The following is a 26,967-nucleotide window of genomic DNA, read 5'->3' as shown; positions in this document are numbered from 1 at the left end:
TTTTTTTTAGAGATGGGGTCTCACTATGTTGCCCAGGCTAGTCTCAAACTCCTGGGCTCATGTGATTCTCCAGTCTTGGTCTCCCAAAGTGCTGGGATTATAGGCATGACCCACTGTGCCCAGCCTGGGGCAATTTTAAAGAACAAATAGAGAAAAGCCCGTTGGTTTATAACAAAGACTTGAATGTGCCAGGTACACTGGTTAGCTGACCTACTACATACTCCTAATTACCCCCATCCTTGCCTGTTTTCCATGACACTCACTTTTCCAGCCTTTCCTACAGGTAGAAGTAGTTCAATGACCCAGGTATGGCCACTGAGACATAAATGAAAGTCTGATATGAACTCTCATTGTAAGATGACACATGTGTACATAATACATACACACAGATGCATATGTATCAGCCAGAGGAAGCAGTTCATTAGTGAGATGAAGTGAGGTCAGTACAGGAGGCTTTTAAAGAGGTTCCATGTAGATCAAGAGAGTGACAGCTGAAGTCAAGGCAAACAGCACAAAGTGGCAAAGCGTGAGACTCCGAACTAGGGATCTACAAATTGGGAAACAGGGCACCTGTAACAGGATTGATGCAAATAGCCATGTATTCCCTGACAGGCAGCCAGAATCTGTCAAAAAAGACTAGACTAGAAGGGCTTTCTAAAAGACTCATGGAGAGGTAATGGGTGATTGTGTGGAAGTCAGATGTGGGCAGCAACACTGCTGGGAAAAGGGGCACCAGTCAAGAGACAGCAGAAAGGAACCAACCTTTCTCCAGAATTGTGACATTAACTGAAAACAGGTACAGATGGAGAAACCTGTGTGGGGGCTGGATCCTGAACAAGACAGGCAGGGCCCAAGCACACAGCTATGACTTTCACTGACACACCTGACTTCTCTCTTCATGGCTTGGAGCAAAACAGGAATAGCAAACCCACCTGTAAGAAGAACCCAGCAGGCTTTGCAGCTTTTGTCTTAATCCCTTAGGCTTCACAGGTGTTAACACTGGCTAAAAAGAAAAACCCTAACTTACCACGAACTCAGCACCATTCATTCTATTGGATTCCGGATCATTTTTCAAACAGCGACAGCGCCAGCTCACGTGTTGCTGAGATACTGGCTGCTGAGATGAAGAACTTTGTGAAACGCAATGGAAGAGGGACTCAGAACTCCAGAGAAAAGTTAGGGAAACAGTTGCCAAATGGTGGTGAATGACGGATGATGAGCCAGAGAGTACCATGTGGGAGGACATTCACATCAAATCTTGGCTGCTACCTCTTGAAGGTCTGGATGTCCTCTCATCAAAATACTGGCAGCTCTTAGGTTATTCTTTTTTTGTTTTTGAGACAGGGTCTCACTCCCTTTGCCCAGGTCAGAGTGAAATGGCACGATCTTGGCTAACTGCAGCCTCAACTTCCAGGGCTTAAGTGATCCTCCCACCTTAGTTGCCTGAGTAGCTGGGACTACAGGCACGCACCACCATGCCTGGCTAATTTCTTTTTGTATTTTTGGTGAAGACTGAGTTTCATCTTGTTGCCCAGGCTGATCTTGAACTCCTGAGCTCAAGCAATCCACCTGCCTCAGCCTCCCAAAGTGCTGGGATTACAGGTATGAGCCACCTCGCCTACCTTCCTCTGTTATTCTTATGTCCCATTTGGGACCATAACTAAGATCTCGCAGGCCGCCTGTTGTGACGCTGGCCTGAAATGCTCTATAATCACTTAGAATTATTTATCAGAGGGGATGTGAATAGACACTGTGTTCAAATTTAACTTGTAAACTACCTTTCAGAGTAATAAGATCCATAGCCCATAACCATCTAGTGTTGACAGTCGGGTCTTTGCTGCTATGAATTCTCACCACATTAGAGGCCTCGATTGGGAGACCTGCCATAAACTAGTACTCATACCCGCCGGGTGTGTTGTTAGCTTACTCCACCCGTTGGAGGTACTGGTGTTATTCATGCCATTTGCAGACCAGAAAATGGAGGCACAGAAAAATGACCTGTGGTCAGGGCCACAGAGCTGGTCCAGCAAGAAATGGAATGCAGTCTTAGGGATCCTGTCATCACCCAAACCTGTCATGTTACTCGAGTAACACACGTGCACACGCAGGCACACACACCAGGAGCAGGTTGTGGAGTTTCCTGCTTTATTAATATGAATGCTCTCTATCCCCCTTTCCCTCTTCACTGAAGATTTGTTACTCTCCTCCCTGCTGTTCTGCAAAGAATGTCTAACTCTCAGCAGGAAGTTTGGAATTTACATTTTCTTATGAGTATAAAAAAGAAAATCCTTCAGAATATTCTCTGACAAACTAAAAATTAATGAACTATTGAAGTGGGAGCATATCTGAATTTAACTTTTCTTTGGGAAGAGGAAAAGGCTGAAGGGAAAATAGCTAATTCAGCAATACTGTATCCTTCTTTTCAGCCTTACATGGCATCAGTAGGAATCCATTCAGGAGAGAGATCAGGAGAGAAGCCCGAGTGGAAATGAGAACAAGCTGCAAAGGGGCCTCGCATTCCAGTTACTCTAGTGAGCCACCTCCTCTAGGTCTTCGGGACAAGGCTGGCTGCAGAAAGAGCCTCTTGGTCCCAGAAAATTCACACCCAGGTTGGTCAGCTCTCTTCACCATGCCTGGCAAGACCTCTGCCAACCTGGACAGACCTGGGATGTGCTGTCTTGAACTGGGTGGGACTTTGCAGCAGAATAAAAGGAAGGTGAGTGAGGTCGTCATCTTCATCATCCTCTCACAGGACCAACTTTTATTTTATTTATTCATTTAAGGACAAATTTTTAAAAGTAAAGTGAATGAAACCATTTGTGATTAAGATACATAGACAGAACTTCAATGTAGAAAAAAAAAAGACCTTGCTGGGAAACAGATGATGAGAAACACTGGAAAACATTTCACAGACGCACAAAAGCTCACATTGTAAACAGGATTAAGCTGCTCTTGATTTTGCCCGTAACATCAAGGTTTCATTTTGCTCAGCCTGAGATCTCGCTCAATTTCAAACTGCCTGTGATCCACTCGGTCGAGGAAGGCTTTCCGTTCAATGTACCTAGAAGAAGATGAAAACAGTGTTTGTCAGTAGAATCCAGTAGGAGAAACTCCTTCCCTGCATGGTCCCGTGCCCCAGGGATAAACTAAGTTACAGTAAATGGTGCCGAGAGTGACCACCCATGACTCTTCCAGTACAATCCAAACCACTCACATTTGGTCTAAACAAGGATGGTGAAAATAAAAGGAAGGCAACAGCTTATCAAAGGGAAAGTATACCAGAGGCTGGGTGGCAGGAAGATGCTACAATTTTCTAACAGGACTTTAAGGTAAGAAGAAAGAACACAGGTTTACACAAGCGTGGGTTCAAGTCCTAGCTCTAGCTCACTTATTAGCTGGGCAAAGGAATGAACATCTTTGAGCCTCACTTTTCTATACAGCAGCATGGTGATGCTGTATTTCTTGGCTTTAGTGGTGTGTTGAATTGGTGGGTAAGAGAAAGCTATGCCTCCTGCGTACATACATCAAAACGTGAAAAGGGGGCATGTGGTAATGAAGGAAAGAAGACAGTAAAAATGACCTCACAGGGCTGCTGTGAAGATGAAGTGAGCTGAGGTTCATAAACTGCACACTTGAGAAGCGATTTAACTGCTCTGAGCTCTCTTCTTCCCCCCTCACCCTTTTCTCCTCTCCGTGGTATCCTCCACCCTGTTTGGGTCTAGGTTGCTTCTGCTAAGATGATAGGAGAACTCTTTCCCTAAATTCCTCTAAGAGAATGAGGTTAAGGCCTCTGTGGCCTGTAGTCCACATACAGGATCCCCTTGAAAGGTGGACACTCTGCTCCCAAATCTGGTTGGGTTCAGCAAACTTTCCCTCTGTCCTCCAGGCAGGATGGGAAAGCAGGACGGGAAAGCAGCAAGGGCTGAAGCACAGGCGTGCTTGCTGGGAGTGAGGCTGGCTGCTTAATGAGACACAGCTGCATCTTAATGCACCTCCTCGCCATTAAGTGTGCTGCGATTTGCCTGGGGGGAGGAGATCTCTGCTGCTAATTAATCTATTGAGAGAGCAAAAATTGCCACCGAAAATGGGAGACATAATTGAATCTCTGCACTAATTTTTCTTTTGTTGCACTGTGGAAAATGTGCATCTGTCATTACAAAGTCATTACATTTATAGTGAGAATGCTACGGGGTTCAGGAACCTGTGTTCACCTGCTGAGTCCAGGGCCTTGCTTTCCCTCCCAGCGGCATCCTGGGAAGTACCATCCATCATCCTACCTCATTTCCAGCTAGGCCTGACTACCTTGACACTTCTGGAGGGCTGGCCAGAAATGTACAGGCTCTGAGGCCAGAGGGCTGGAGGTCTGAGTCCTGTCATTTGCTGTCTGTGTGACTCTGGGCAAGTCACTTAACCTTGCTAGTTCTGTTTCCTAATTTGTAATAATGATAATAAATAATGGCTAGTCGACTCCATTCTGAAGGACTGTTGTGTGGATTAAATAAAATAGTGTCTACATCACACTGGGCACAGAAAAGATGCTCAATAAAATGGCAGGTAATGTTGTCACCATGGTTTTAGGAAGCCAGCTTCTAACAGGCTCCTGAGGATAGTAGATGGCCCAAGTCTGGACTTACGGTTTCAGCAGTGAGGAACCAAAACACCTGGTCTGGCTCAGATACTAAGCTGCTGTGTCAAAACCGTCAATGAGGCCAGAATGGCTGGAAACACAATGACAGGGCCTGCTCTCAGGTTTGATAAAAGTCCCTGGGGTTAGGGTTGTCAGATTCAACAAATAAAAATACAGGCTGCCTGGTTGAATTCGAACTTCAGAGTCCCTGGCAGTCTTTAGATAAAAAGAGAAAAAGGGGAGACAGGTAGGGAAGTGTAGACATCTAACAACAAACTCACTTCCCACCTCCCACTAAGAGACCCGTGATTCTCAAGTGGGGGCTGCTAACCAAAATGGCCTGAGAGGCCATTTTGAGGTTCACTACATTTTGAGGTTCACTACAACTAGTCATCTTTCCACCCCAGCCCCACCAGCCCCAGGGAGGCTCACTGCCATGGGGACCAGGATTTTGACAGCACTGAACTTTAACTGTCCCTTGGAAGTGCTAGCAGAAAAAAGAGAGGTGAGCCTCAGCATGAGATCTTGCTGTGCTGTTGTTGGCCCGGGGGTGTAAGAGGAATTTAGGGTATGTTTCAAGAGCCATCTTCCAGTGCTACCTGTCTGGGAGATCAGGTGGAGGAAAGGAGTAAGTATGTGGCTTTAAGCATTTGGGGTCTTTCTTCCTGACTTTATTTTTCTGAGACAGGGTCTTGCTTTGTTGCTCAGGCTGGAGTGCAGTGGTGCGAACACAGTTCACTGCAGCCTTGACCTCTCAGGCTCAAACAATCCTCCTGCTTCGGCCTCTCAGGTAGCTGGGACCACAGGCACATACCACTTGGCTAATTTTAAATCTTTTGTAGAGATAGGGTCTCTCCATGTTGCCCATGCTGGTCTTGAACTCCTGGGCTCAAGCGATCCTCCCACCTTGGCCTCCCAAGTGCTAGGATTACAGGTGAGAGCCATTGGGCCCAGCCCTGACTTTCCTGTAAATAACAAGTGACACTTAAATAGGGATGCTAACTGGGTATGAATAAAGGTCCTGCACGTTCCCAGAAGCTGTGTTGGGTCCAGCTAACCTTGAGACTATCAAGAGTGAAGCCCAGGTTGGGTGCTAAACAGGCAGGTGCAGTCGGAGTTCAGGTTTAGGGAGGCCTCAGGCAGCAACGAGGGGCACATGTGCAGGATGCAACTGAATTCTCAAGGGCAACCCAGACAAAGGCCATCAAGGCAGGTCTGGCGACTATTCCCCGATTCACAGCTATCTGCAGCTGCTAACAGGATGCCTGTGATGGCCTTGGTTTACTGCCAAAAGCTGACCATGAACAAAACTACGTGATATACTCTCCCACTGCCAAGAGACAGAAAAGGTGCTAAGGATGACAGTAGCTCTGACATTTAGTTTTTGTGTGACTTTGGGCAAGATACTTAATTTTCTGTGCCTTTTTTTTCCTTCTCTGTAAAACAGGAATAACAATTACAATAACCCTCTGGCAATACAATGAAACTGTGAGAAGTGCTTTGTATACAATAAAACAAAAAAATAGCTATGGAAGTTGTCATGGGCTTGGGGTTCTTGCTTCGCATTTCTTCTTCTTCTTTTTTTTTTTTTTTTTTTTTGGCATTTTTAGTAGAGATGGGGTTTTGCCATGTTGGTCAGGCTGGTCTTGAACTCCTGGCCTCAAGTGATCTGCCTGCCTCAGCCTCCCGAAGTGCTGGGACTACAGGCGTGAGTCATTCTGCCCGGTCTTGCTTCACATTTCTTCTGACTTGACTTTACCTCTACAGACCCTCAAAACCCAGGGCAACTGGAACAGAGACCGAGAGACTAAATATCCCCAAAAGAGGAAGGGCTCATTAGGAAGGCCACCTCCTCAAAGGTGGCCACTGAGACTCAGGACGTTTTCATGCACTTTAAGTGGGTCGTGGTCCCAGAACAGACCCACCTGAGGACAAGTGCAATGGGAATCATGGCTCTTGCTCTTGATGTGTCCGGGTGCTTTTCTGGCCTGTGAGCAGTCCTTTTGGGGGCCCAGCATGACTCAGCCCAGTCCACAGGGAAGCCCAGTAGTGGGGGGTGCATCATCCCTTTCTGCTCCCATTGCCTTCTGTGGCCCAATTAAGAGGCTCTTCACTTTCTTTAATAAAATATGCTAAGAACCTAAGGGATTTTCTAGTTTTTCCTTTTAGAACCAGGTTAGGCACAACAGGCTCTGACATCTTTTGAATCTTCCAACCCAAATTATTTATCTGCCACCAATTTCCCTGAGATCTAGGCCAATGAAGAGGGAGGGAGAAATGGAAGAGGACAAGAGAAGGGTAGAAAATGCTACTAGTGAACATGTCAGTACAAGGTGAGCATCCCAAATCCAAAAATCTGAAATCTGAATTCCTCCAAAATCAGAAACCTTTAAAGCACTAACAAGACACAAGTGGAAAATTCCACACCTGACGCCTTTGCTTTCTGATGGTTCAATGTACACAAGCTTTGTTTCAAGCACACAATTATTTAAAATACTGCATAAAATTACCTCCAGGTTTTGTGTATAAAGTACATATAAAACAAATGAATTTTGTGTTTAGACTTGGGTCCCATCCCCAAGATTGCTGATGATGTAAAAGCAAATATTACAAAATTGAAAAAGGTATGAAATCCAAAACACTTCCAGTCCTAAGCATTTCAGATAAGGGATATTCAACCTGTATCTGGGCACCCACGCTGCAGGAGGACAGAGGGCCTCTGAGGGTGGTAAGGTCCAACAGAGTGCTGATCAGATGTGGTCACCCTGGCTGAAGTCCCTGAGATGCCTCCTGCACCGCTGGTCAGGAAAAGGGAGAGCATAGGGAAGTGGAGGGAAACCTGAGGCAGTCACTAAGGACACACTAAGGCTCCAAGTGAGCATTCAAGGCAGCACAGACACAGGACAAAAAGTGGGTAAATGCATTTTCCAATACCACAAAGCAATGGGCTATGGAAGCACTCCGAGGCTAGAATAAGGCTCTGGGAATGATGTACAGAGATATGGACTTTGCTATCCTGAGAAATGCAGTTGAAAGAAGCAGTTTGCCCAATAATACATCTCCCCTCTTCCGGAGGATTTAACTTGCAAACATCTCAAGGGTTAGACTGGAAGGGCGGTGATTCTAATTAAGTTTCTTCTCCACTGCCTTCTTCCCCTATCACCTCCAGGTTGTGCTGGTTCTGAAAGAGTGACTCTGAGGGGTCATGAAAATAGATTTTTTTAGAGAAAGAAAATTATTTTCTCCAGTCCCTCCTTCATGCCTCTCCAACTCACAAAAACACCTGGTCTCCAATGGTAACTTCAATGGATTGGTCAGACAGCAGCGCTGGCATCAGCCAGTATTTCTCTTCTCTGTGCATGGATTCCTCCTCCTAAGTCAGTCGGCCCTTGCCTTAGCACTCCTAGATGCGAAGCTGCTGCTGCTGATCACCACCAAGATACCTGTGTAATGGGTTACAGGACTGCAGGGCTGACTCTGATCCTGGAATGCTGTACTGGGCCCTGGGAGTCTGGAGCTCAGAGGAAAAGCAGTAGTTCTTTGCCGGACAGATGACTGTCTCCAGTACAGGTACTTCAACCAACTCTTCTGACTGAAATGACGCCTGGATGGAAACATCATTCTGACGTATTATGCTCTTCTTTTCTGGGCGGTTAATTCTAATCCTACTAGACTGCCAAACAAAAGCTATGACTATCTGCTAGCTAGTGGGATGGGTGTTTAGACACTGCCATGGTGCAGCACCTGCTCTGGGCTGGTAACAGAATAGGGAACAAGATGTTGCCCTCAGGGGCTTACCATAGATGAACAAAACATGACAACATGCATCAGATGACAGTAAATGTCACGGAGAAAACCAAACAGGGTAATGTGACTGAGGGTTCCTTGGGTTGGGAGTACTCTAGAATGCCATCCGTGTAGAGCCCTGGATGACAAACCAGAGCCTCCCGGGGGAGGAGCACTACACAGAGACAGTGAGGCTGGCCTGCAGCGAGCTGGGGGAGAAGAGGACAGAGGTAGGCAGGGGACAGCTCGGAGAGGGCCTGGCTAACACTGATTTGAAGGGCTACCGGGGGGTGTTCCGCAGGGAAGAGATGAAAATTGGTATTTTTAAATGACTGCTTCTGCTGCTGGGTGGAGAATGGATGAAAGGGTACAGAGGTAGAAGCAGGGAGCGGAGGAGATGTCTGCGGCCTGTACTGGGGTGGTGGTAGTGGGGCTGCACGAATATAAATGAGCTGAAGTATTTTGTGATGGAACCATCAACTGAAATTGTGGGATGTTGGTGGAAAGACAGGAAATCAAGGATGAAGCCCAAGTTTTTCTTTTTTTCTTTTTGAGACGGAGTTTCGCTCTTGTTGCCCAGGCTGGAGTGCAATGGCATGATCTCGGCTCATTGTCACCTCTGTGTCCTGGGTTCAAGAAATTCTCCAGCCTCAGCCTCCCAAGTAGCTGGGATTACAGGTGCCCACCACCATGCCCGGCTAATTTTTGTATTTCAGTAGAGACGGGGGTTTCACCATGTTGGCCAGGATGGTCTCGAACTCCTGACCTCAGGTGATCTGCCTGCCTCGGCCTCCCAAAGTGTTGGGATTACAGGTGTGAGCCACCATGCCCAGCCCCAAGTTTTTCTTTTAACAGTAGGGTAGACAGTGATGTGCCATTTTCTAAGAATTCTGAGGAGTGAGGGTTCTGTTTATGGAGGGAAAGCAAGTATTTGGTTTTGAAAGTTAAGTTTGATGTGTCTTGGACAACCAGAAGGAGATGTCAACTAACAGCTGAAATGTAAGTCTGGACCTTAGTGGAATGGTCAGGGGAGGGGATACTTTTTTTGAGTCTTCAGTTAAGAATGGCAGCTGCAAGTTGCAACTTGTGGGCTTTCCTGGGGAGGAAGAGATGGCTGCCCAGGGCCCAGCCCTGGGACTTTCCAAGTTTAAAGGCCCAGGGAAGGAAGAAAAGCCAGCCAGGGAGTCTGGGTGGAGATGCCACCAAGCTCTGCTTCCCACCACTGTGGAAAATATTCCTGAAGAGTTGGCAGGAACACATCAAGAAGAAACTTAATGGAATAAAGCATCTAGTTTTCCAGTAAGGCCCGAGGTATGGTGGGGTCAGTAATGGCAGGTGGGAGAAAGAAAAGTGAGCATAGGACTCATGGAAAAGGGAGAGGACTCCTATTGATAAACATGCCCGGCCTTTCCTCTACTTATTTAATTCCCACAATAATCACTAAGTGCTGGGATTGCAGGAGTGAACCACTGCTCCCAGCACTCCTTACTTTTCTAAGACCTCTATTAACTCAAGCAGAGTCAACACTGTCCAACTCAAATAATCAATATTCAGAAAAGCAATAATGTGTAGCACACACTGATAGTTCCTCTGCTGTCTCAGATCACTGTGCAAGAGTGGAGAACAGGACGGAGCTGCAAGTTACTAGAGCTGAATCTGAACGGAGAGGTTTGGGGCACATGTCAGAGCTGCCACTCGTGAAGAGACAACACTGCACTTCATCCGGAGCCTTCCCCTGATCACTCTGGCTCCTTCTCCCTGTCCTGTAGCATTCCAGCTTAGACTGACCTAGAAGTCTGCTAGTTAAACAAGCTTATGAAGCTGTTTAAAATGTTTTTTTTTTTTTTTTTTTTGGGCTGGGCGCAGTGGCTCATGCCTGTAATCCCAGAACTTTGGGAGGCTGAGGCGGGTGGATCATGAGGTCAGGAGTTTGAAACCAGCCTGGTCAACATGGTGAAACCCCATCTCTATCTACTAAAAATACAAAAATTAGCAGGCATGGAGGCGCATGTCTGTAATCTCAGTTACTTGGGAGGCTGAGGCAGGAGAATTGCTTGAACTTGGCAGGCAGAGGTTGCAGTGAGCCAAGATCATGCCATTGCACTCTAGCCTGGGTGACAGGGTGAGACTCCATCTCTAAATAAATAAATAATGTTAAAAAAAAAACAAAACTGGTCAGCTTCCAGGTTCATTTAGATAATCTTGAAGCCTAATTTAGAAATATGACCCCTCCCAAAATAAATCCTTTGCCTATCATTAATAACCTGAATGAGCTGGGTGCAGGGATGTGCCCCTGTAGTCCTAGCTCCATAGGAGGCCGAGGCAGGAGGATCGCTTGAGCCCAAAAGTTTGAGACTATCCTGGGCAACATAGTGAGACTCTCTCTCTTAAAAAAAAACTTGAATGACTTGGACTTAATGCGAGCCTTTATGTGACAGGTGTTCCGTAAAGTGCTTTATGCATATTACATATATATAAGCAATACATGTATTATCTCATGAGATCATCACAACCACATAGTGAGGGTGGTATCATTATCCCAATTTCATTGGTGACGGAGCTGAGCCTCAGAGGTGTCCAGCATGCTGCTGGAGAAGAGCTTACTGGTGAGGGGCAGAGCTGCTGAGCAGCCAGGGCTCTCTGAGTGGGACACTCAACATTTCCTTGCATGGCTAGGGGTGAGGACTATTGATTTTGAGCCATGAAGTCACTTCTGTGGTAACTTCCTTAGTGCCTTCTGAGGTCCCTAAGTACTTATGAACACCATTTCTTTCTTTCTTTCTTTCTTTTTGAGACAGAGTCTTGCTCTGTCACCCAGGCTAGAGTGCAGTGGTTCAATATTGGCTCACTGCAACCTCCGTACCTCCTGGGTTCAAGTGATCCTCCTACCCCAGCCTCCCAAGTAGCTGGGATTACAAGTGTGCACCACTATGCCTGGCTAATTCTTGTATTTTTAGTAGAGATGGGGTTTTGCCATGTTGGCCAAGCTGGTCTCGAACTCCTGACCTCAAGTGATCTGCCTGCCTCAGCCTCCCAAAGTGCCGAGATTACAGGTGTGAACCACCATGCCTGGTCACCATTTCTTTCTTGATGTTTTGTTTAATCACCAGCAAGACAAATATGACAAGGAAAGGACCCTTTTTACAACTGAATACATAGGTTATGAACATCCTCTTTGTATTCCACAGTGAAGAGAAAGAGGTGCAAGTGATGGCCTGTGGTGCTGTCTGAGGGCCTGGCCTATCACACAGGCTATAGCCAAGGGTAAAGCCCTGCCCTGGGCCATGATGACACAGACAAAAAAAAATGTCACAATAATGCAACATCTAGGCACTCCACTGGCTCTGTTTTTGAAGGATTTGAACTAGTTTGGCTTCTCAGAAGGACAAATGATTCAGATAAGGCCAAGGCTGCTACCGTGGGCCAGATCCAACCACTAGGCAACTTATAGTTCACTGGAGCTGTAATTCAGCAAATTCAGCTTGGCAGACGTGACTGGCCCTGAGAGTACACCTCACATGCCCCGCCTTCCCTCCACCCGCAGTGGCCTTCCCAGTGACGGGCCCTGCCTCACACTGGAACAGAGCCTTACTGACAAACCAAAGTGCTCACATTTTTAGTTCCATCATGAAAAGCTCCTGCTTGCTTACAGTGGGCAGTCTGTCTCCTGATTTCAGGGTTCTGAGGATTTTCCAAGGCATATAACCTACTCCTTCTTACCCCTCTTTCCCTCGATTATGGATAGCCAGTTCTTCACCAATCCCCTCTTCCTCCTTGAAGCTCTCCCAGTCCAGTTTGGACTTCTCAAGGGTGCTCATTTTCTGTTTCTTGGCACCAATTTTCCCCAAAAGGTTGCTCATGCCACTTGATCTTTTTAACCTAAGGAAAGAAAATATGAAAGAGGTAGCAGGTAAAAACTCTGATCTCCAGATTAACAGTTTTTCTGCTGCACATGGGAATCCCCTAGATTGGAGCCATTTATCTTAGTGGAAGTCATGTTCATATTTGGGGCATTTCCTTCCTGGTGTGGAGAGCACTGTAAGTAAACTGGAATTCTAATGTGCTTTTCCTGCTTAACACCACTGTCTGCTCTCCTGAGCTGCGAACAGGAAATCCTACCTCCTTCAGACCTCTGTAGGCTCTGTGTGGCAGGTCTCTGCTTGCAAGGAGGGGAGGAGCAGCACTTCAGGCAGGGCTTTGGAGTCACATGCCAAGGTCCAACTTCCAGCTTAACTGTGTGACTCTAGGCTAGTTATTTACTGCATGTTCCTTGGTTTCCTAATCTACAAAGCGAATGCTTACTCACAGGCTGTGGTGTATCTTACATGTAAAGGGCTAAAATTGCACTTGGCACAGCATCAAGGTGTAATAAGCATGAGCCACTCTGAGTCACTGTCATCGTTTAAGCTTAAAGCCCCAGGGGGTTCTTTTAACAGAAAGAGAACCAGTTCCCAACACTGATGAGTGAAAAGTCACAGTACTGTAAAAGGGTTCTGAAATCAGTTTCCTTTCAACTCCTGTGAATTGGGCCCTGGTTTTTCCCAGGAGGTAGAGAACATTCCTCACTCTGAAAGCTCACATGCAGAATGTACAGCCTGTGCTCCACTTGCTGGTGATGCTATCATGGACAGTGGGAGAAACCCCAGACGCCCAAATTCAAGTCTTGGCAAGTCAAATATTTCCAGTCATTATTAAACATATGAGATAATGTAAGAAAAGCAAAATGCAGTTAAGATGGTATGAGGGAAGGTTTGGTCTCTTTATGAAATGAAACGAAATCATCTACCAGCATGTAGGAACTTGGAAGTTATTTTCTGCCTCATGGGGATATGCAAGAAAGTTAAACATTTAAAAACCATGAACTAATGTCAAATGGTCTACTGATAATAATACCTTTACTTGTCTAGAATGTTTGTTCTCCAAGTGCTTTTGTAGCCATGATCTCATCTAACTCTTACTAAGGCTTGTGACACAGGACCCAGTCTCAGCGTTGGAAGGGATCACCTTTGAAACAACCTAGTATCACCCTAACCCATTCTGAAACCCCACGTCCCTGCCGCACAGCACGGTGAACGACCACTCACCCCCTGTGCCTAGGGTAAGCCAACAGGTCAACGTCCACACTGAACAACAGACTGCTGGGACTGAACAATGACCCTAAGCATTCTCATTCTATTAACTTTAGTAGAAAGGATGTCAGCTTCCCTGTTTGGGTCACACCCCAGTACATGCTGAGCTTAAGATCAACTCAGAATAGGCTGGGCAAGCTTCATTATCTTTGTATTAAGTTGGACAAATAAACAAAGTTCAGAGAGGTTAAATGAAAAAACACGGGTCAAAGCAATAGACAACACAGATCCGGGACAAAGCAAGACCTCTCCCGACTCTCAGTCTGCACTGCACTATCTCACCTCCAGATGAGAAGTGACTGGAGAGATTTTCTCTTTAGTTACTTTACTTCCCAGTTTGCTTAAGAGAACTCCAACAGCTCTTCATGAACTTTCAATTCATATCTTCTAAGCACTGTTTTCTAGACAACTCAACTCTTACAATGTCATGCGCGCGCACACGCACACACACACACACACACACACACACACACTTTCTCTTTCACCATTTTACCAGGAATGGACCATGAGTGGGGATATGGAAACTTACTGTGTCTCAAATCTTTTTCCTTCTCATCTTCCTTACTGCTACTACCCGACTTCTCATTCTTATATCACCTGGATAACTAAACAGCCTCTTTACTTGTCTCCCTAACCTGTTTTTCCCCATCCTCACTCAATGGTTCTATCCTGGTATCTACTGACATGCTGTAATTAGACTGAATATTCCAAAACACAAAGCTTATCATGTCTTTCTGCTTAAATGTCTCTTCACTGACTCCTTTTTATTTTATTTTTATTTTTTGAGATGGAGTTTCTCTCGTTGCCCAGGCTGGAACGCAGTGGCATGATCTCGGCTCACTACAACCTCCACCTCCCAGGTTCAAGCAATTCTCCTGCCTCAGCCTCCCAAGTAGCTGGGATTACAGGTGCCCTCCACCACGCCTGGCTAATTTTTTGTATTTTTAATAGACAGGGTTTCGCCATGTTGGGCAGGCTAGTCTCAAACTCCTGACCTCGGGTGATCTGCCCACTTTGGCCTCCCAAAGTGCTGGGATTACAGGTGTGAGCCACTGAGGCCAGGCCCATTGACCTCTTTTTAAAATATAATAATTAAAATAAATTTTTATGTATTTACTCTTTTAGAGACAGGTTCTCACTCTGTTACCCAGGCTGGAGTACAGCAGTGAAATCACAGCTCACTACGGCCTCAACCTTCCTGGGTCAAGTGATCCTCCCACCTCAGCCTCCTGAGTTGCTGAGACTACTGGTGTGTGACACCACGTTCAACTAATTTTTTTATGTTTTGTAGAGATAGGGTCTTGCTATGTTGCCCAAGGCTGGTCTCAAACTCTTGGACTCAAGCAATCCTCCTGCCTTGGTCTCCCGAAATACTGGGATTATAGGCATGAGCCACCATATCAAGCCTTATCTCAGCTTTAAAACCACTTCCCGGCCGGGCGCGGTGGCTCAAGCCTGTAATCCCAGCACTTTGGGAGGCCGAGACGGGCGGATCACGAGGTCAGGAGATCGAGACCATCCTGGCTAACACGGTGAAACCCCATCTCTACTAAAAAAAAAAATACAAAAAACTAGCCGGGCGAGGTGGCGGCGCCTGTAGTCCCAGCTACTCGGGAGGCTGAGGCAGGAGAATGGCGTGAACCCGGGAGGCGGAGCTTGCAGTGAGCTGAGATCCGGCCACAGCACTCCAGCCTGGGTGACAGAGCGAGACTCCGTCTCAAAAAAAAAAAAAAAAACCACTTCCCCCAGGAAGCCTTCCCTCATCTCTGGGTTAGGTGCCCCTGTTGGTATTTCTATCATACCAGTTCTTTTCATATGGGAACACTAATTTTTCTTTAGATGCTTGTGAACCTCTATTTCGGCTGCAGCTGTACTAGATGGTTCTGGGCAAGTGCAGGTTCATTCACTGTTGACAACACCCCACCAAAAGCATATGCCTGAAGACTTTCCATTTCTGGCTGCAGGATCTCCTCTGAGCCTGCCTGCATGCCACAAGTACTGCCTGGGCAGTGGTGGAGCTCAAGCCATTGGGACTAGCCTGAAGGAACACAAAAGCTGGTGGTTAAATGGCCAGCTCCTACCCCTCACAAGGGAGCTGCAGGAGGTGCCCTGAATGCTTCTCAGAAATTCTGGTGCCATCAAGTCCTTGTGGCCTTGGAATTGTACTATTTTATTTTATTTTATTTTATTTTATTTTATTTTATTTTTTTATTATACTTTAAGTTCTAGGGCACATGTGCATAACGTGCAGGTTTGTTACATATGTATACTTGTGCCATGTTGGTGTGCTGCACCCATCAACTCGTCAGCACCCATCAATTCATCATTTATATCATGTATAACTCCCAATGCAATCCCTCCCCCCTCCCCCCTCCCCATGATAGGCCCCAGTGTGTGATGTTCCCCTTCCCGAGTCCAGGTGATCTCATTGTTCAGTTCCCACCTATGAGTGAGAACAGGAATTGTACTCTTATATTAACTTTTCCTTCTTCTTTGTGTCATTCTTTCCACCACTCACACCTGCTTCCTGGGATCGTTTCCCAAATAAACTCTCTGCACTCAAAATCCTTGTCTTACGTTCTGCTTTGAGGGGAATCTAACTAAGGCTTTTAGGAGAAAAATTATTTTCCTCGTGTAGTCTTATCTTTCTGTGATTTAAGTTCCTGTGTCTCCAAACCTCTCTACCCATTGACAGAGTTCTGTGAACAATGAGCACTCAATAAAGTCAACCATGTCACCTGGATTACAGAACCAATTCATGGAAGAGAATCAGATCTTTGTAGGACAAAATAGTTTTTAGAGCACTTCTACACTGAAGATTTTACAGGAAATAATTCACTTTTATTCTTCCATCAGCTCTCAACAGCCCAGGGTTCGCCATTTAATTTGGGCAGCACCACAGGCTATGTATGCCACCTCTCCCCTTCAGCCTACAGCTCCAGTGGTATTCCTGGGTTAGGCCATCTTTTTGACGAATTACTTTGAGAAGTCTACGAGAAACTTGATTTTTTGATGCACAGCAGTGAGAGGTTTCCAGAAAGGAAAAAAACCGTAATACCCCTTTGGCTTGCTCACCATAAAACATCAGTAAAATGTCAACTGTGCTATTATGCTTTTGGGGAAGGCTTCCAGCTCTCCTTTCACTGGGTCATTAACATGGTGTAAGATGTCCTAATGTGATAGTCTGTAAAGCAAAATGGTATGTCTTTTATTTGAGACTAACTCAAAGTGAATGACACACTGATAGCAGCAGCCAGAACACACAGGGGGGCTCATCATAACCAGGAGACCAGCAGCTTCTTCCTAGAACCTGGTGTGTGGGCTCCCTCAAGGTTCTGAGCCCTCCCACTCACCCTCCCACCCTGACAGGGGTTTCAGTGTCCTAATCCTGGCGTCATTTCAGCACAGCTTTCAGAAAGGCAGATTTACTGTGACCTTGCCCTTTTCTCTGACACAAAGGTACATCAACCAGGCTTTCAGGAAGCCAAGGCAGGAGAGAATCAGTATCTGGGCAGGGGCCGCTGACCCTACTCTGAGAAAGAACACAGGAAAACCTACTTCAGCCACGTACCTAACCTCTGAGAACTGTGGCTAGCAGGGGACAAACCAGCACTGGCTCTCCAGGCGTCTGGCAGCTGTGTATATTGGAATGGGGAAGTCAGAATTCCCTTGTAGATTTGTTTTCATCAAGAACCAATCCAGTTCCAGACCAACAGAACCACTGGTTTCTTTGTTCTGGATCCTAAGCCGTAGGGCAAGGTACTGCCAGAAAGTCTGCTTTAACAGACCACCCTTCAGATGACGGTACTTCATTGAGTCAAGAGACTCCTCACCCACCTGCTGCAAGTCAAAGTTCAAAGAAATGCACCATGCACTTGCTCACCCAGATTACATCCCGAATGTTATGCTGAGGGACTCTGGAATGTTATTACCAAGATGTTTCCAATGTCACAATGACATTGCAACCACCTCCTCCTGAACATAACGTGACTTTGTTGACCTTACTACCATAAATTTGATGTAAAGACTAATCCTGTTCAAGGAATGTGGCCTTTGCTTTCACCAGCCAGCTTCCATGCCATAAGAGAGCGTGGCTGAGTGCAGCTCATACTGGTGAAAGAGACACTTATTTTCCAAGCTTATCTTTCTTGCGTATTTTGTTCAGTTATCCATCAATCAGCAATTATCTTCAACTCCCTTCCCACCATGCCAGACCAAGACCTATCATAACACCAGACACCAACCAAGACCTTGATTAAGAAACTCAGAAAAGGCCGGGCACGGTGGCTCAAGCCTGTAATCCCAGCACTTTGGGAGGCCGAGACGGGTGGATCACGAGGTCAGGAGATCGAGACCATCCTGGCTAACACGGTGAAACCCCGTCTCTACTAAAATACAAAACTAGCCGGGCGAGGTGGAGGGCGCCTGTAGTCCCAGCTACTTGGGAGGCTGAGGCAGGAGAATGGCGTAAACCGGGAGGCGGAGCTTGCAGTGAGCTGAGATCTGGCCACTGCACTCCAGTCCGGGCGATAGAGCGAGACTCCGCCTCAAAAAAAAAAAAAAGAAACTCAGAAAAGTAAAAGAGACACAGAATGTAAAATGACAGGTCATGTTTTTCCTTTCTAGGTTCAAAGTTTATAATGATAATTTTTCTAGAATTTACTCTGCTTCTCTTTAGCAAAAGAAATGTAATTTTAACAAAAATGTCATTGTAACTAAACAATAAACTTCATCCTGTTGAGTCTGTCATAGAGATATTATGGTAACTCGTTTACTTTGTTCCATGTCCATTAGCATGGACTTGGATTTGTCCAACTGATTGATTTTGTAGCAAGAGCACTGTTCTATCTGACCATCCTCAGCAATACCTGGGATCCTGCTGTTTGTTTAAAAGAGGCAGTGGAAAGGAGCTGGGAGAGTAACTTGCCAAGTGGAAAGGCTGACAGGGCTTACCAACTGTTTGTGAAGGATGGTAGGAAGATCTTTCCTGGTGATCTTTAAAATCATCCCCAGGTACCCAGCCATCTCACAGAATAGAATTATAGGTTTGGAAAGGAACTCAGAGTCATTCATTCATTGTATTCATCCAACAGAGATTACTGAGAACTTACTCTCTACCAGACACTGTGCTCAGAATGGGGATATAAAAATATATAAAGCTTAATTTTCGGCTTCAAAACAAAAATCCAGTGGAGGACAGATCAACATACAGGCAAACTGTAACCACATATTATGAGGGCACAAAAGAAGAAGAGTTGAAGGGATGTTTAGTCCAACCTCCTTATTTTATAGATCAGTCAACTAAACTCCAAAAGGTTAAGAAACCTGCCCAAGTTTATAGCAGAAGACTTGGGATTAGTACTCAGTGCTCTTGATGCCCAGACTACTGTCTTTTCCACCTTGCTTGGTGCTAGATTTAAGTCCGAGTAGCTGGGACTATACACATATGTGACCAAACCCAGACAATTTAAAAAACATTTTTGTACAGACAACGATCTTGCTATTTTGCCCAGGCTGGTCTTGAACTCCTGGCCTCCATCATCCCACTTTGGCCTCTCAAAGTGCTGGGATTAGAGGTGTGAGTCACTATGTCCAATCTATTACATTTTTTTTTTTTTTTTGAGGCGGAGTCTCGCTCTGTCGCCCGGACTGGAGTGCAGTGGCCGGATCTCAGCTCACTGCAAGCTCCGCCTCCCAGGTTTACCCATTCTCCTGCCTCAGCCTCCCAAGTAGCTGGGACTACAGGCGCCCGCCACCTCGCCCGGCTAGTTTTGTATTTTAGTAGAGACGGGGTTTCACCGTGTTAGCCAGGATGGTCTCGATCTCCTGACCTCGTGATCCGCCAGTCTCGGCCTCCCAAAGTGCTGGGATTACAGGCTTGAGCCACTGCGTCCGGCCCAATCTATTACATTTTTAATGGACTAAATCCCCATGATTTGACAATGGACTCACCCAAAGACTATTTTTCTCATAACAAAATATTCAACACTACACTTGAACTGACAGACCAGTACCAAAAGTGGACCGCAAGGATAGGGTTAACACGTGTACAGAAACACCACTGACCTTTACTCTAAACTTCAACAAGTGAAGGCTGGATTAAGTCTATGCCTTCCATCTAACAGCCTGGATAATCACTAAAATGTAACTTATTTGGAACAAAAATTCTTTGGCAGAGACACGCAGTTTCCCTAGTATTTGTCATCTGCTTACAATGTAGGAATGGACCTTTACAATTTTTTTTTTTAAAGAAATAGAGTCTTGCTATGTTGCCCAGACTGGCCCCGAACTCCTGGGCTCAAGCAATCTTCCTGCCTCAGCTTACTAAGTAGCTGGGACTATAGGCTCACACCACTGCACCCATCAGGAATGAATCTTTTTGTAGCTCATTCATGAACTATTAATATTGTCCAGAGCCATGGAAGGTCTGACACTGGCTTGGCACTCTCTAAGAAACAGGAAGAAAGCAAGCTTATGAAGCTAATTCTTTGTTGAGGGTTGTCTGTCTGGAACCAGGGTTTCTCTTTCACATTTTCTCTGGAATTAGCTAAAATCCATAAGACTAAAAAGTACAACTCAAATCCCTGGGCAAATTTCACTACCCACCTGTATAAATCTCTAAGTAATCTCCCCAAAGCCCAAGATTAGACCACTCAAGGAAATGGACTGGAAGCCACTGATGGCATATTAGGGAGGTAGTTTAACTCCCGTTCACTTCTCAACACTGTATTGACAGTACTCTATGGGTCAACGGCCTCAGGAAAGCAGAAAACCAGAAGTATGACAAGTTCCAAATATTTTAAACCTCTTGTGGCTTGAAAAATTGTCAGTACTTTTAAATCTATTAATAAAGTTGATAACAGTGCCAGTAAAAAAAGTGCCATCTATCAGCAAAAGGCAAAAAGAAAAGCTGGCAAATAGCAACAGCTTTACTGTTTTTATACAAATAGAAAATGATTTATTCCTCAGTTCTACTGTTCTTTGCTAAGCCAATAATGAAGGGCACTTACATTTATCTGATTTGATTTCAGCTGCTCTATATCTTTATAACATGTGTCTGAAACATACCTATTTTAGTGACAGAAGTCCTGAATTCTAATATCTCCTGAAACATATTACAGAAAGCCCTTGCCAACCCTTCCTTCCATGTGTTGTTGAGCGGAGGTGTGGTGTGTTCTGCCCTGTTCTGGCCTCTCAGCTGACTGTCAAGGAGAACTAAGAAATTTTAGCTGACTTTGGTTCTATTTAAATGAAGAGCTCTTCCTATATAAGATACCACCATCCGTTTGTAATTACTAAGACAAGGACTGTTTTCCCAAAAGCAGTAGAGGTACTCTAAATGCACAGACTCCTGGTCTCTATTATAATCAAGGGCATTCATTTTGAGAATGTCAGATGGGGATTGGGGCTCTCAAGTGACACGGAAATGGACTTTTTCTCTGGGACAAGCGAACTGACCTGCTGGGCAGTCTCAGTACAAGGACCAAGAGAAAGCTAACATTCTTCTCTGAGAAGAACAGTCCTTTACTGGTCTATTGTTCCACTGCAACTAACCAACTCAGTGGCTTTGGGTCTCTTGCCCACAAAGAGTAATGTGTTGTTTGTGTTTATTACTCTGCTTACTTCAGACCTTTCAGAGAAGCTCTACATTTGATAAGTGTTAGGAAAGTGCAGATCCTCTTCCACACCCTTCCTTGGTGCATGTAAAACATCTGTGATGCTTGGTTCATGCATATAATGCAGAGAGAAATGCTGCAGGAAGATGTAAAAGAACTTGTGCTACCAGGTAAGCATGTGAGAGTTTTTTTTGTTTTTTTGAGACAGGGTCTCGCTCTGTCATCCAGGCTGGAGAGCAGTGGCGTGATCTCGGCTCACTACAGCCTCTGCCTCCTGGGTTCAAGCGATTCTCCTGCCTCAGCCTCCTGACAGCTGGGATTACAGGCACCCACCATCACACTCAGCTAATTTATGTATTTTTAGTAGTGACAGGGTTTCACCATGTTGGCCAGGCTGGTCGCCATAAGGCCCGGCCTCAAGTGATCTGCCCGCTTGGGCCTCCCATGGTGCTGGGATTACAGACGTGAGCCTCCCTCCGTGCCCGGTTGGCATGTGAGTTTTAAGGTGTGCGAGTGTTCATTCCACTCTTGCCTCTGAGGGAAGTTATATGGTGAAACATGCCTTGGTTCTTCAGAAAGCAAAACATCATCAAGCTGTCTTCTCTCTTTGCATGTATTCTCTTGAATTACATAAAAGAAATTCCACAGAGAATCTCATGTTGAAAGTTTGAGTTGCTGTCCCTAACCAAAGCAAATGAGATGTCTTAAAGTCAAATGAGTGTTAGTTTTTGTTTGTTTGTTTTTTGAGACAGAGCCCTGCTCTGTTGCCCGAGCTAGAGTGCAGTGGCATGCTCTTGGCTCACTGCAACCTCTGCCGCCGGGGTTCAAGCAATTCTCCTGCCTCAGCCTCTCGAGTAGCTGGGGTTACAGGTGCCCGCTACCATGCTAATTTTTGCATTTTTAATAGAGATGGGGTTTCGCCATGTTGGTCAGGCTGGTCTTGAACGCCCAACCTCAGGTGATCTGCACGCCTCAGCCTCCCAAAGTGCAGAGATTACAGGCGTGAACCATCGCACCTGGCCTTGTTCATTGTTATATTTGTCTATTTGAAAAGAAAGAAAAGGAAGTGAATAACTACCTTCAATGGCAGTAAGATAAGTTACTTAATGGGCTACAACAAGGAATACCAATACATGGAAGTGCCAATACATGCTACAACATGGATGGACCATGAAAACATTATGCTAAGTGAGAGAAGCCAGGAACAAAGGACCATATATTGTATGATTCCATTATATGAAATGTCCAGAATAGACAAACCTACACAGAAAGTAGTTTAAGGGTTGCCAGGGTCAAGGAGAAATGGGGTTAGGAGTTGGGGGTGGTAGTTGCTGACAGCTAATGACAGATAAAGGGTGCAGGGTTTCTTTCTGGAATAATGAGTATGTCCTAAGTTGTAGTGATGCATAATTCTGCAAATATACTAAAAGCCATTTAACTGTAGACTAGTATGGGAATTATACCTATAAGCTGTTTTGAAAAATGATAAATGACTACTCTTTCTCTAGGTACTGGATTTATACGCTCAATTTATCTTTTATCATTCAGGAAAAATAAAAGGAAATAAAGGAAATTTTATTTTATTTTGAGACGGAGTCTCGCTGTCACCCAGGCTGGAGTGCAGTAGCACAATCTCGGGTCACTGCCACCTCTGCCTACTGAGTTCAAGCAATTCTCCTGCCTCAGTCTCCCACATAGCTGGGATTACAAGCACCTGCCACCATGCCTGGCTAACTTTTGTATTTTTAGTAGAGATGCGGTTTCACAATGTTGGCCAGGCTGGTCTTCATCTCCTGACCTCAAGTGATCCACCTGCCTCAGCCTCCCAAAGTGCAGAGATTACAGGTGTGAGCCACCATACCCGGCCAGGAAAATGTTATTAAAGCAAAAATGTGTTTCCTGGACTCACAAAAGCATCACATAATTGGGCCATCATTTGGCCAACCTAAAGAAAGGCTTTAGCCTAGGCGACATGGCAAAACCCCGTCTCTACAAAAAGTTTGCCAGATGTGATGGTGTGTGCCTGTAGTCCCAGCTACTTGGGGGGCTGAGGTGGGAGGATTGCTTGAGCCTGGGAGGCGGAGGTTGCAGTGAGCCGAGATCATGCCACTACACACCAGCCTGGGTGACAGAGTGAGACCCTATCTCAAAAAAAAAATAAAATAAAATAAAATAAAAGAAAAGAAAAAAAGAGAAGGGTTTGCTAGCAGAGCAATTTATAATAATGATATTCAATAATGAGAAATGGGTGCTGGCATTAATCAGCCTTGAGGCTGGCTCTTGCTTTTCTTCTTTGTTTTGTAACCTTAAGGTGGTAACTCGGAAGGGTTATGTACAAGAATTCCATTATGGTCTGGTGAGGAATTCCAGTATGGTCTGGTGCGAAATTCCCCCCAACTATATAGTTTGAAAAATGTCAAACTGAAAGAAAAGTTGAAAACAGAACCACTATTTATCTAAATATGCTTCACTTAGATTCAATTGTTAACATTTTGCCACATATAACTTTTCTTTCTATATATAAATTTACTTTTTTGTGGCTGTGTACAGTCATTGCATCACTTCACCTCTACACACTTTAGCATGTGTCTCCCAAGGACACTTTCCAACATACACCCAAAAAATTTAACATTGATATAATGACACAATATATAGTCCAATATAAAGTCCAGGTTCAAATTTCCTTCAACGCACCTCCCAAAATGGCCTTGTCAGTTGCTCCCCATTCTCTCTCATCATGCATCACATTTGAAAATTTCTTTAGTCTCTTTTAATCTTGTAATCTAGCAGTCTCTTGCTTTTGGTTTTGTTTTGATTTTGGTCTTCGGTGTCTTGTTAATTTTTAAGAGTCCAGTCTGGTTGACCTATAGAATGTTGCTCATTGGATTTATCTGTTTCCTATGACCAGATTCAGGTTAAATATTTTTGCCAAGGATGCTAAAAAGATGAAGTTGGGTACTTCTTACTGAACTATCATCAGGGGCACTAGTGTCAGGTCAGCCCATCCTGGCGATGCCAAGTGTGATCCCTTTGGTAAGGCTGTGACTACCAGAACTCTCAATTGTAAAGGTACATTTTCCCTCTGTAATTAGTTTGCAATTCATGTAAAATATGTGGGATAATACCCTCAGGAAGTTCAGGAAGTTCTGACCGCTTCTTACTTCTTACGCCTCACTCTATAACGTCTTTGGTTATGTCTACAGACAGATTAGAGTAAATTAATAGTAAAGAATCCTATTTGAAAGGCCAGGCAGTGTGCTGGCTCACACCTATAATTCGAGCACTTTGGGAGGCCAGGGAGGGAGGATCGCTTGAGCCTAGGAGTTCGAGACTGAAGTAAGCTGTTATTGTGCCACTGCACTCCAGATTGGGTAACAGGATGAGACCCTGTCTCAAAAAAAAAAAAAAAGTCCTATTTGAAGGACAAATATACAAATATTCAGGAAATCTCCAAAGGAGAGTAAAGCTCTAGCTGTAAAAAAGTCTTTTGGCTGGGAGCGGTGGCTCAAGTCTGTAATCCCAGCACTTTGGGAGGCCGAGACGGGCGGATCACAAGGTCAGGAGATCGAGACCATCCTGGCTAACATGGTGAAACCCCTCTCTACTAAAAAATACAAAAAACTAGCCGGGCGAGGTGGCGGGCGCCTGTAGTCCCAGCTACTCGGGAGGCTGAGGCAGGAGAATGGCGGGAACCTGGAAGGCGGAGCTTGTAGTGAGCTGAGATCCAGCCACTGCACTCCAGCCTGGGCGACAGAGCGAGACTCCGTCTCAAAAAAAAAAAAAAGTCTTTAAAAAGTAAAAGAGCAGTTAACTAGAGAAAAGGCAAAGGGCTATGGGATCTTCAGCAGTGTCCTAGATTGGACAGGCAAGTGGCAAGGACAGAGTCCTCTCTGGCCAACATGGAGGCCCTCACCTAGATGAGTGGAGACTCTTCTCAAGGCCTGGTGCCTGGTACGCATGAGGGTTAAATGACATGAAGTCAGCAGCAAAGAAAACCTCTTCTGACCTGCCGCCAGACCTCTAAGGAAATAATACTTCTGGATTTCCCTTCCCCTTTGTCCACTCAAATGTGGTTTCATCTCCTCCCCGGGAAAGAGATAATGCTGCAGCCCTTCCCGCCTCTACTCTAGCAATTTCCTTCTTTGAACCACTCCCATGGTGGGGGAGTCCTGGCAAAGCAGAGAAGGACACTCCACCATTTCACAGCAGTGTGGGAGTAAAGAAGGCCAGGGGGCTCTCCAAGGAGGAAATGTTGAGTGTAATGGAAACTAGATTCTGCCTGGGGAGGAGATGCTTTGCCCCTGAGGGGCAAACTGCTGTTGCTTTAATGTGTATGATTAGACACAGCTGGGGAGAATAATTTACTGACCAATACAGACAATTTACGTTTCTGAGACCCAATTTTAAAGGAATTATTAAATACAGCTTCTAACAAAGACCATAATGACATCTTTCTTTATGCAGAACCCTGGGAGCTCAACAGAGGAAGACACAGCTTATTTTCCAGATACTGGTTCCATGTGGGCTACCACCAGTTACAGCTGCAGAGGCCAAAAAAAGCTGAGGCAGAGTGAGCATCTGGCATTAAAAGTCAATGACCTGGCCAGGTGTGGTGGCTCACCCCTTAATCCCAGCACTTTGGGAGGCCGAGGTGGGCACATTACCTAAGTTCAGGAGTTTGAGACCAGGCTGGCCAACATGGTGAGATTCCTTGTCTCTACAAAAAAATACAAAAAATTAGTCAAGCATGGTGGTGCACGCCTGTAATCCCAGCTACTCAGGAGGCTGAGGCAGGATAATTGCTTGAACCTGGGAGGCAGAGGTTGCAGTGAGTCGAGATCGTGCCACTGCACTCCAGTGCACCACTGCACCCCAGCCTGGGCGACAGAGCAAGACTCCGTATCACAAAAAAAAAAAAAAAAAAAAAAAGCCAATGACCCCTTTCAAGGAGAACTGCGCTGTGCTGTGACTGTGACTGGTCTGCGCTGGTCTGGAGCCACACATTCTCACGAACACTCCCCTGATCGTTCCCATGAGGGACAACATGGCCAGGCAAATAGCACATCCTTCCAACTAAGTCAACAGGACAGACAAAGCACTGGGCAGAGGATCAATGTGCCTCAGTGGTGGGTTGTTTGGCTGACTGTTGATTAGGGAGTTGGCATGCTTTCTTAAACATCAGCATCCTGCTTTTAGACTTTCAGCTTTCTTTTTTCTCCCAGGGATGCAAGTCTCTGTCTCTTCATAACACAACCTGAGGATGTTAACATAAATTTTCAATTCTTGGGCACCTCTCAGGTTGAGACCAGGCTAAAGTTTCAGGATACAGGGGTGTCCTCAGTCAAACCAGAAATAATTCCTTACATCATAGACACCTCTCTTAAAACGAGCCATGCCTGCCCCTTTCTAGAAATGAGTAGGCACATTAAGCACACGGTTTTAAAATGAAACTCATATGAGCTGAACACATTTTGCAAAATTACTCCCTCTTAATACCAAACTTAGTTATTTTTGTGAGATGAAGTCTCTGGCCGGGCGCGGTGGCTCAAGCCTGTAATCCCAGCACTTTGGGAGGCCGAGACGGGCGGATCACGAGGTCAGGAGATCGAGACCATCCTGGCTAACATGGTGAAACCCCGTCTCTACTAAAAAATACAAAAAACTAGCCGGGCGAGGTGGCGGGCGCCTGTAGTCCCAGCTACTCGGGAGGCTGAGGCAGGAGAATGGCGTAAACTCGGGAGGCGGAGCGTGCAGCGAGCTGAGATCCGCCAACTCCACTCTAGCCTGAGAGACAGAAAGAGACTCCGTC

General features: G+C 45.5%; 1 protein-coding gene across 2 annotated transcripts in view; it reads right to left on the bottom strand.

Annotated features, from left to right (window-relative positions):
• Positions 1 to 2,252: 2,252 nt before the first annotated feature.
• Positions 2,253 to 26,967, bottom strand: part of CFDP1 (chromatin remodeling protein CFDP1) — a 160,505-nt gene continuing 135,790 nt past the window's right edge. Inside the window, exons 6-7 of one of the 2 annotated variants that reach the window (XM_017868688.1) lie at positions 12,134 to 12,292; positions 2,730 to 3,061 (exon numbers count right to left, since the gene is read on the bottom strand). In XM_017868688.1, the coding sequence (XP_017724177.1) occupies positions 2,971 to 3,061; positions 12,134 to 12,292 (250 nt within the window). In that variant the 3' untranslated portion in view covers positions 2,730 to 2,970. Of the gene's footprint in view, positions 3,062 to 12,133; positions 12,293 to 26,967 lie in introns of both variants that reach the window. The other variant, XM_017868689.1, reaches the window with a different exon arrangement.

This window comes from Rhinopithecus bieti, unplaced genomic scaffold, assembly GCF_001698545.2.
Source record: "Rhinopithecus bieti isolate Rb0 unplaced genomic scaffold, ASM169854v2 scaffold_2574, whole genome shotgun sequence".
Taxonomy (NCBI): Eukaryota; Metazoa; Chordata; class Mammalia; order Primates; family Cercopithecidae; genus Rhinopithecus; species Rhinopithecus bieti.
Note: the sequence above shows the minus strand (reverse complement) of the source record. Positions and strands in the feature narration are given on the sequence as shown.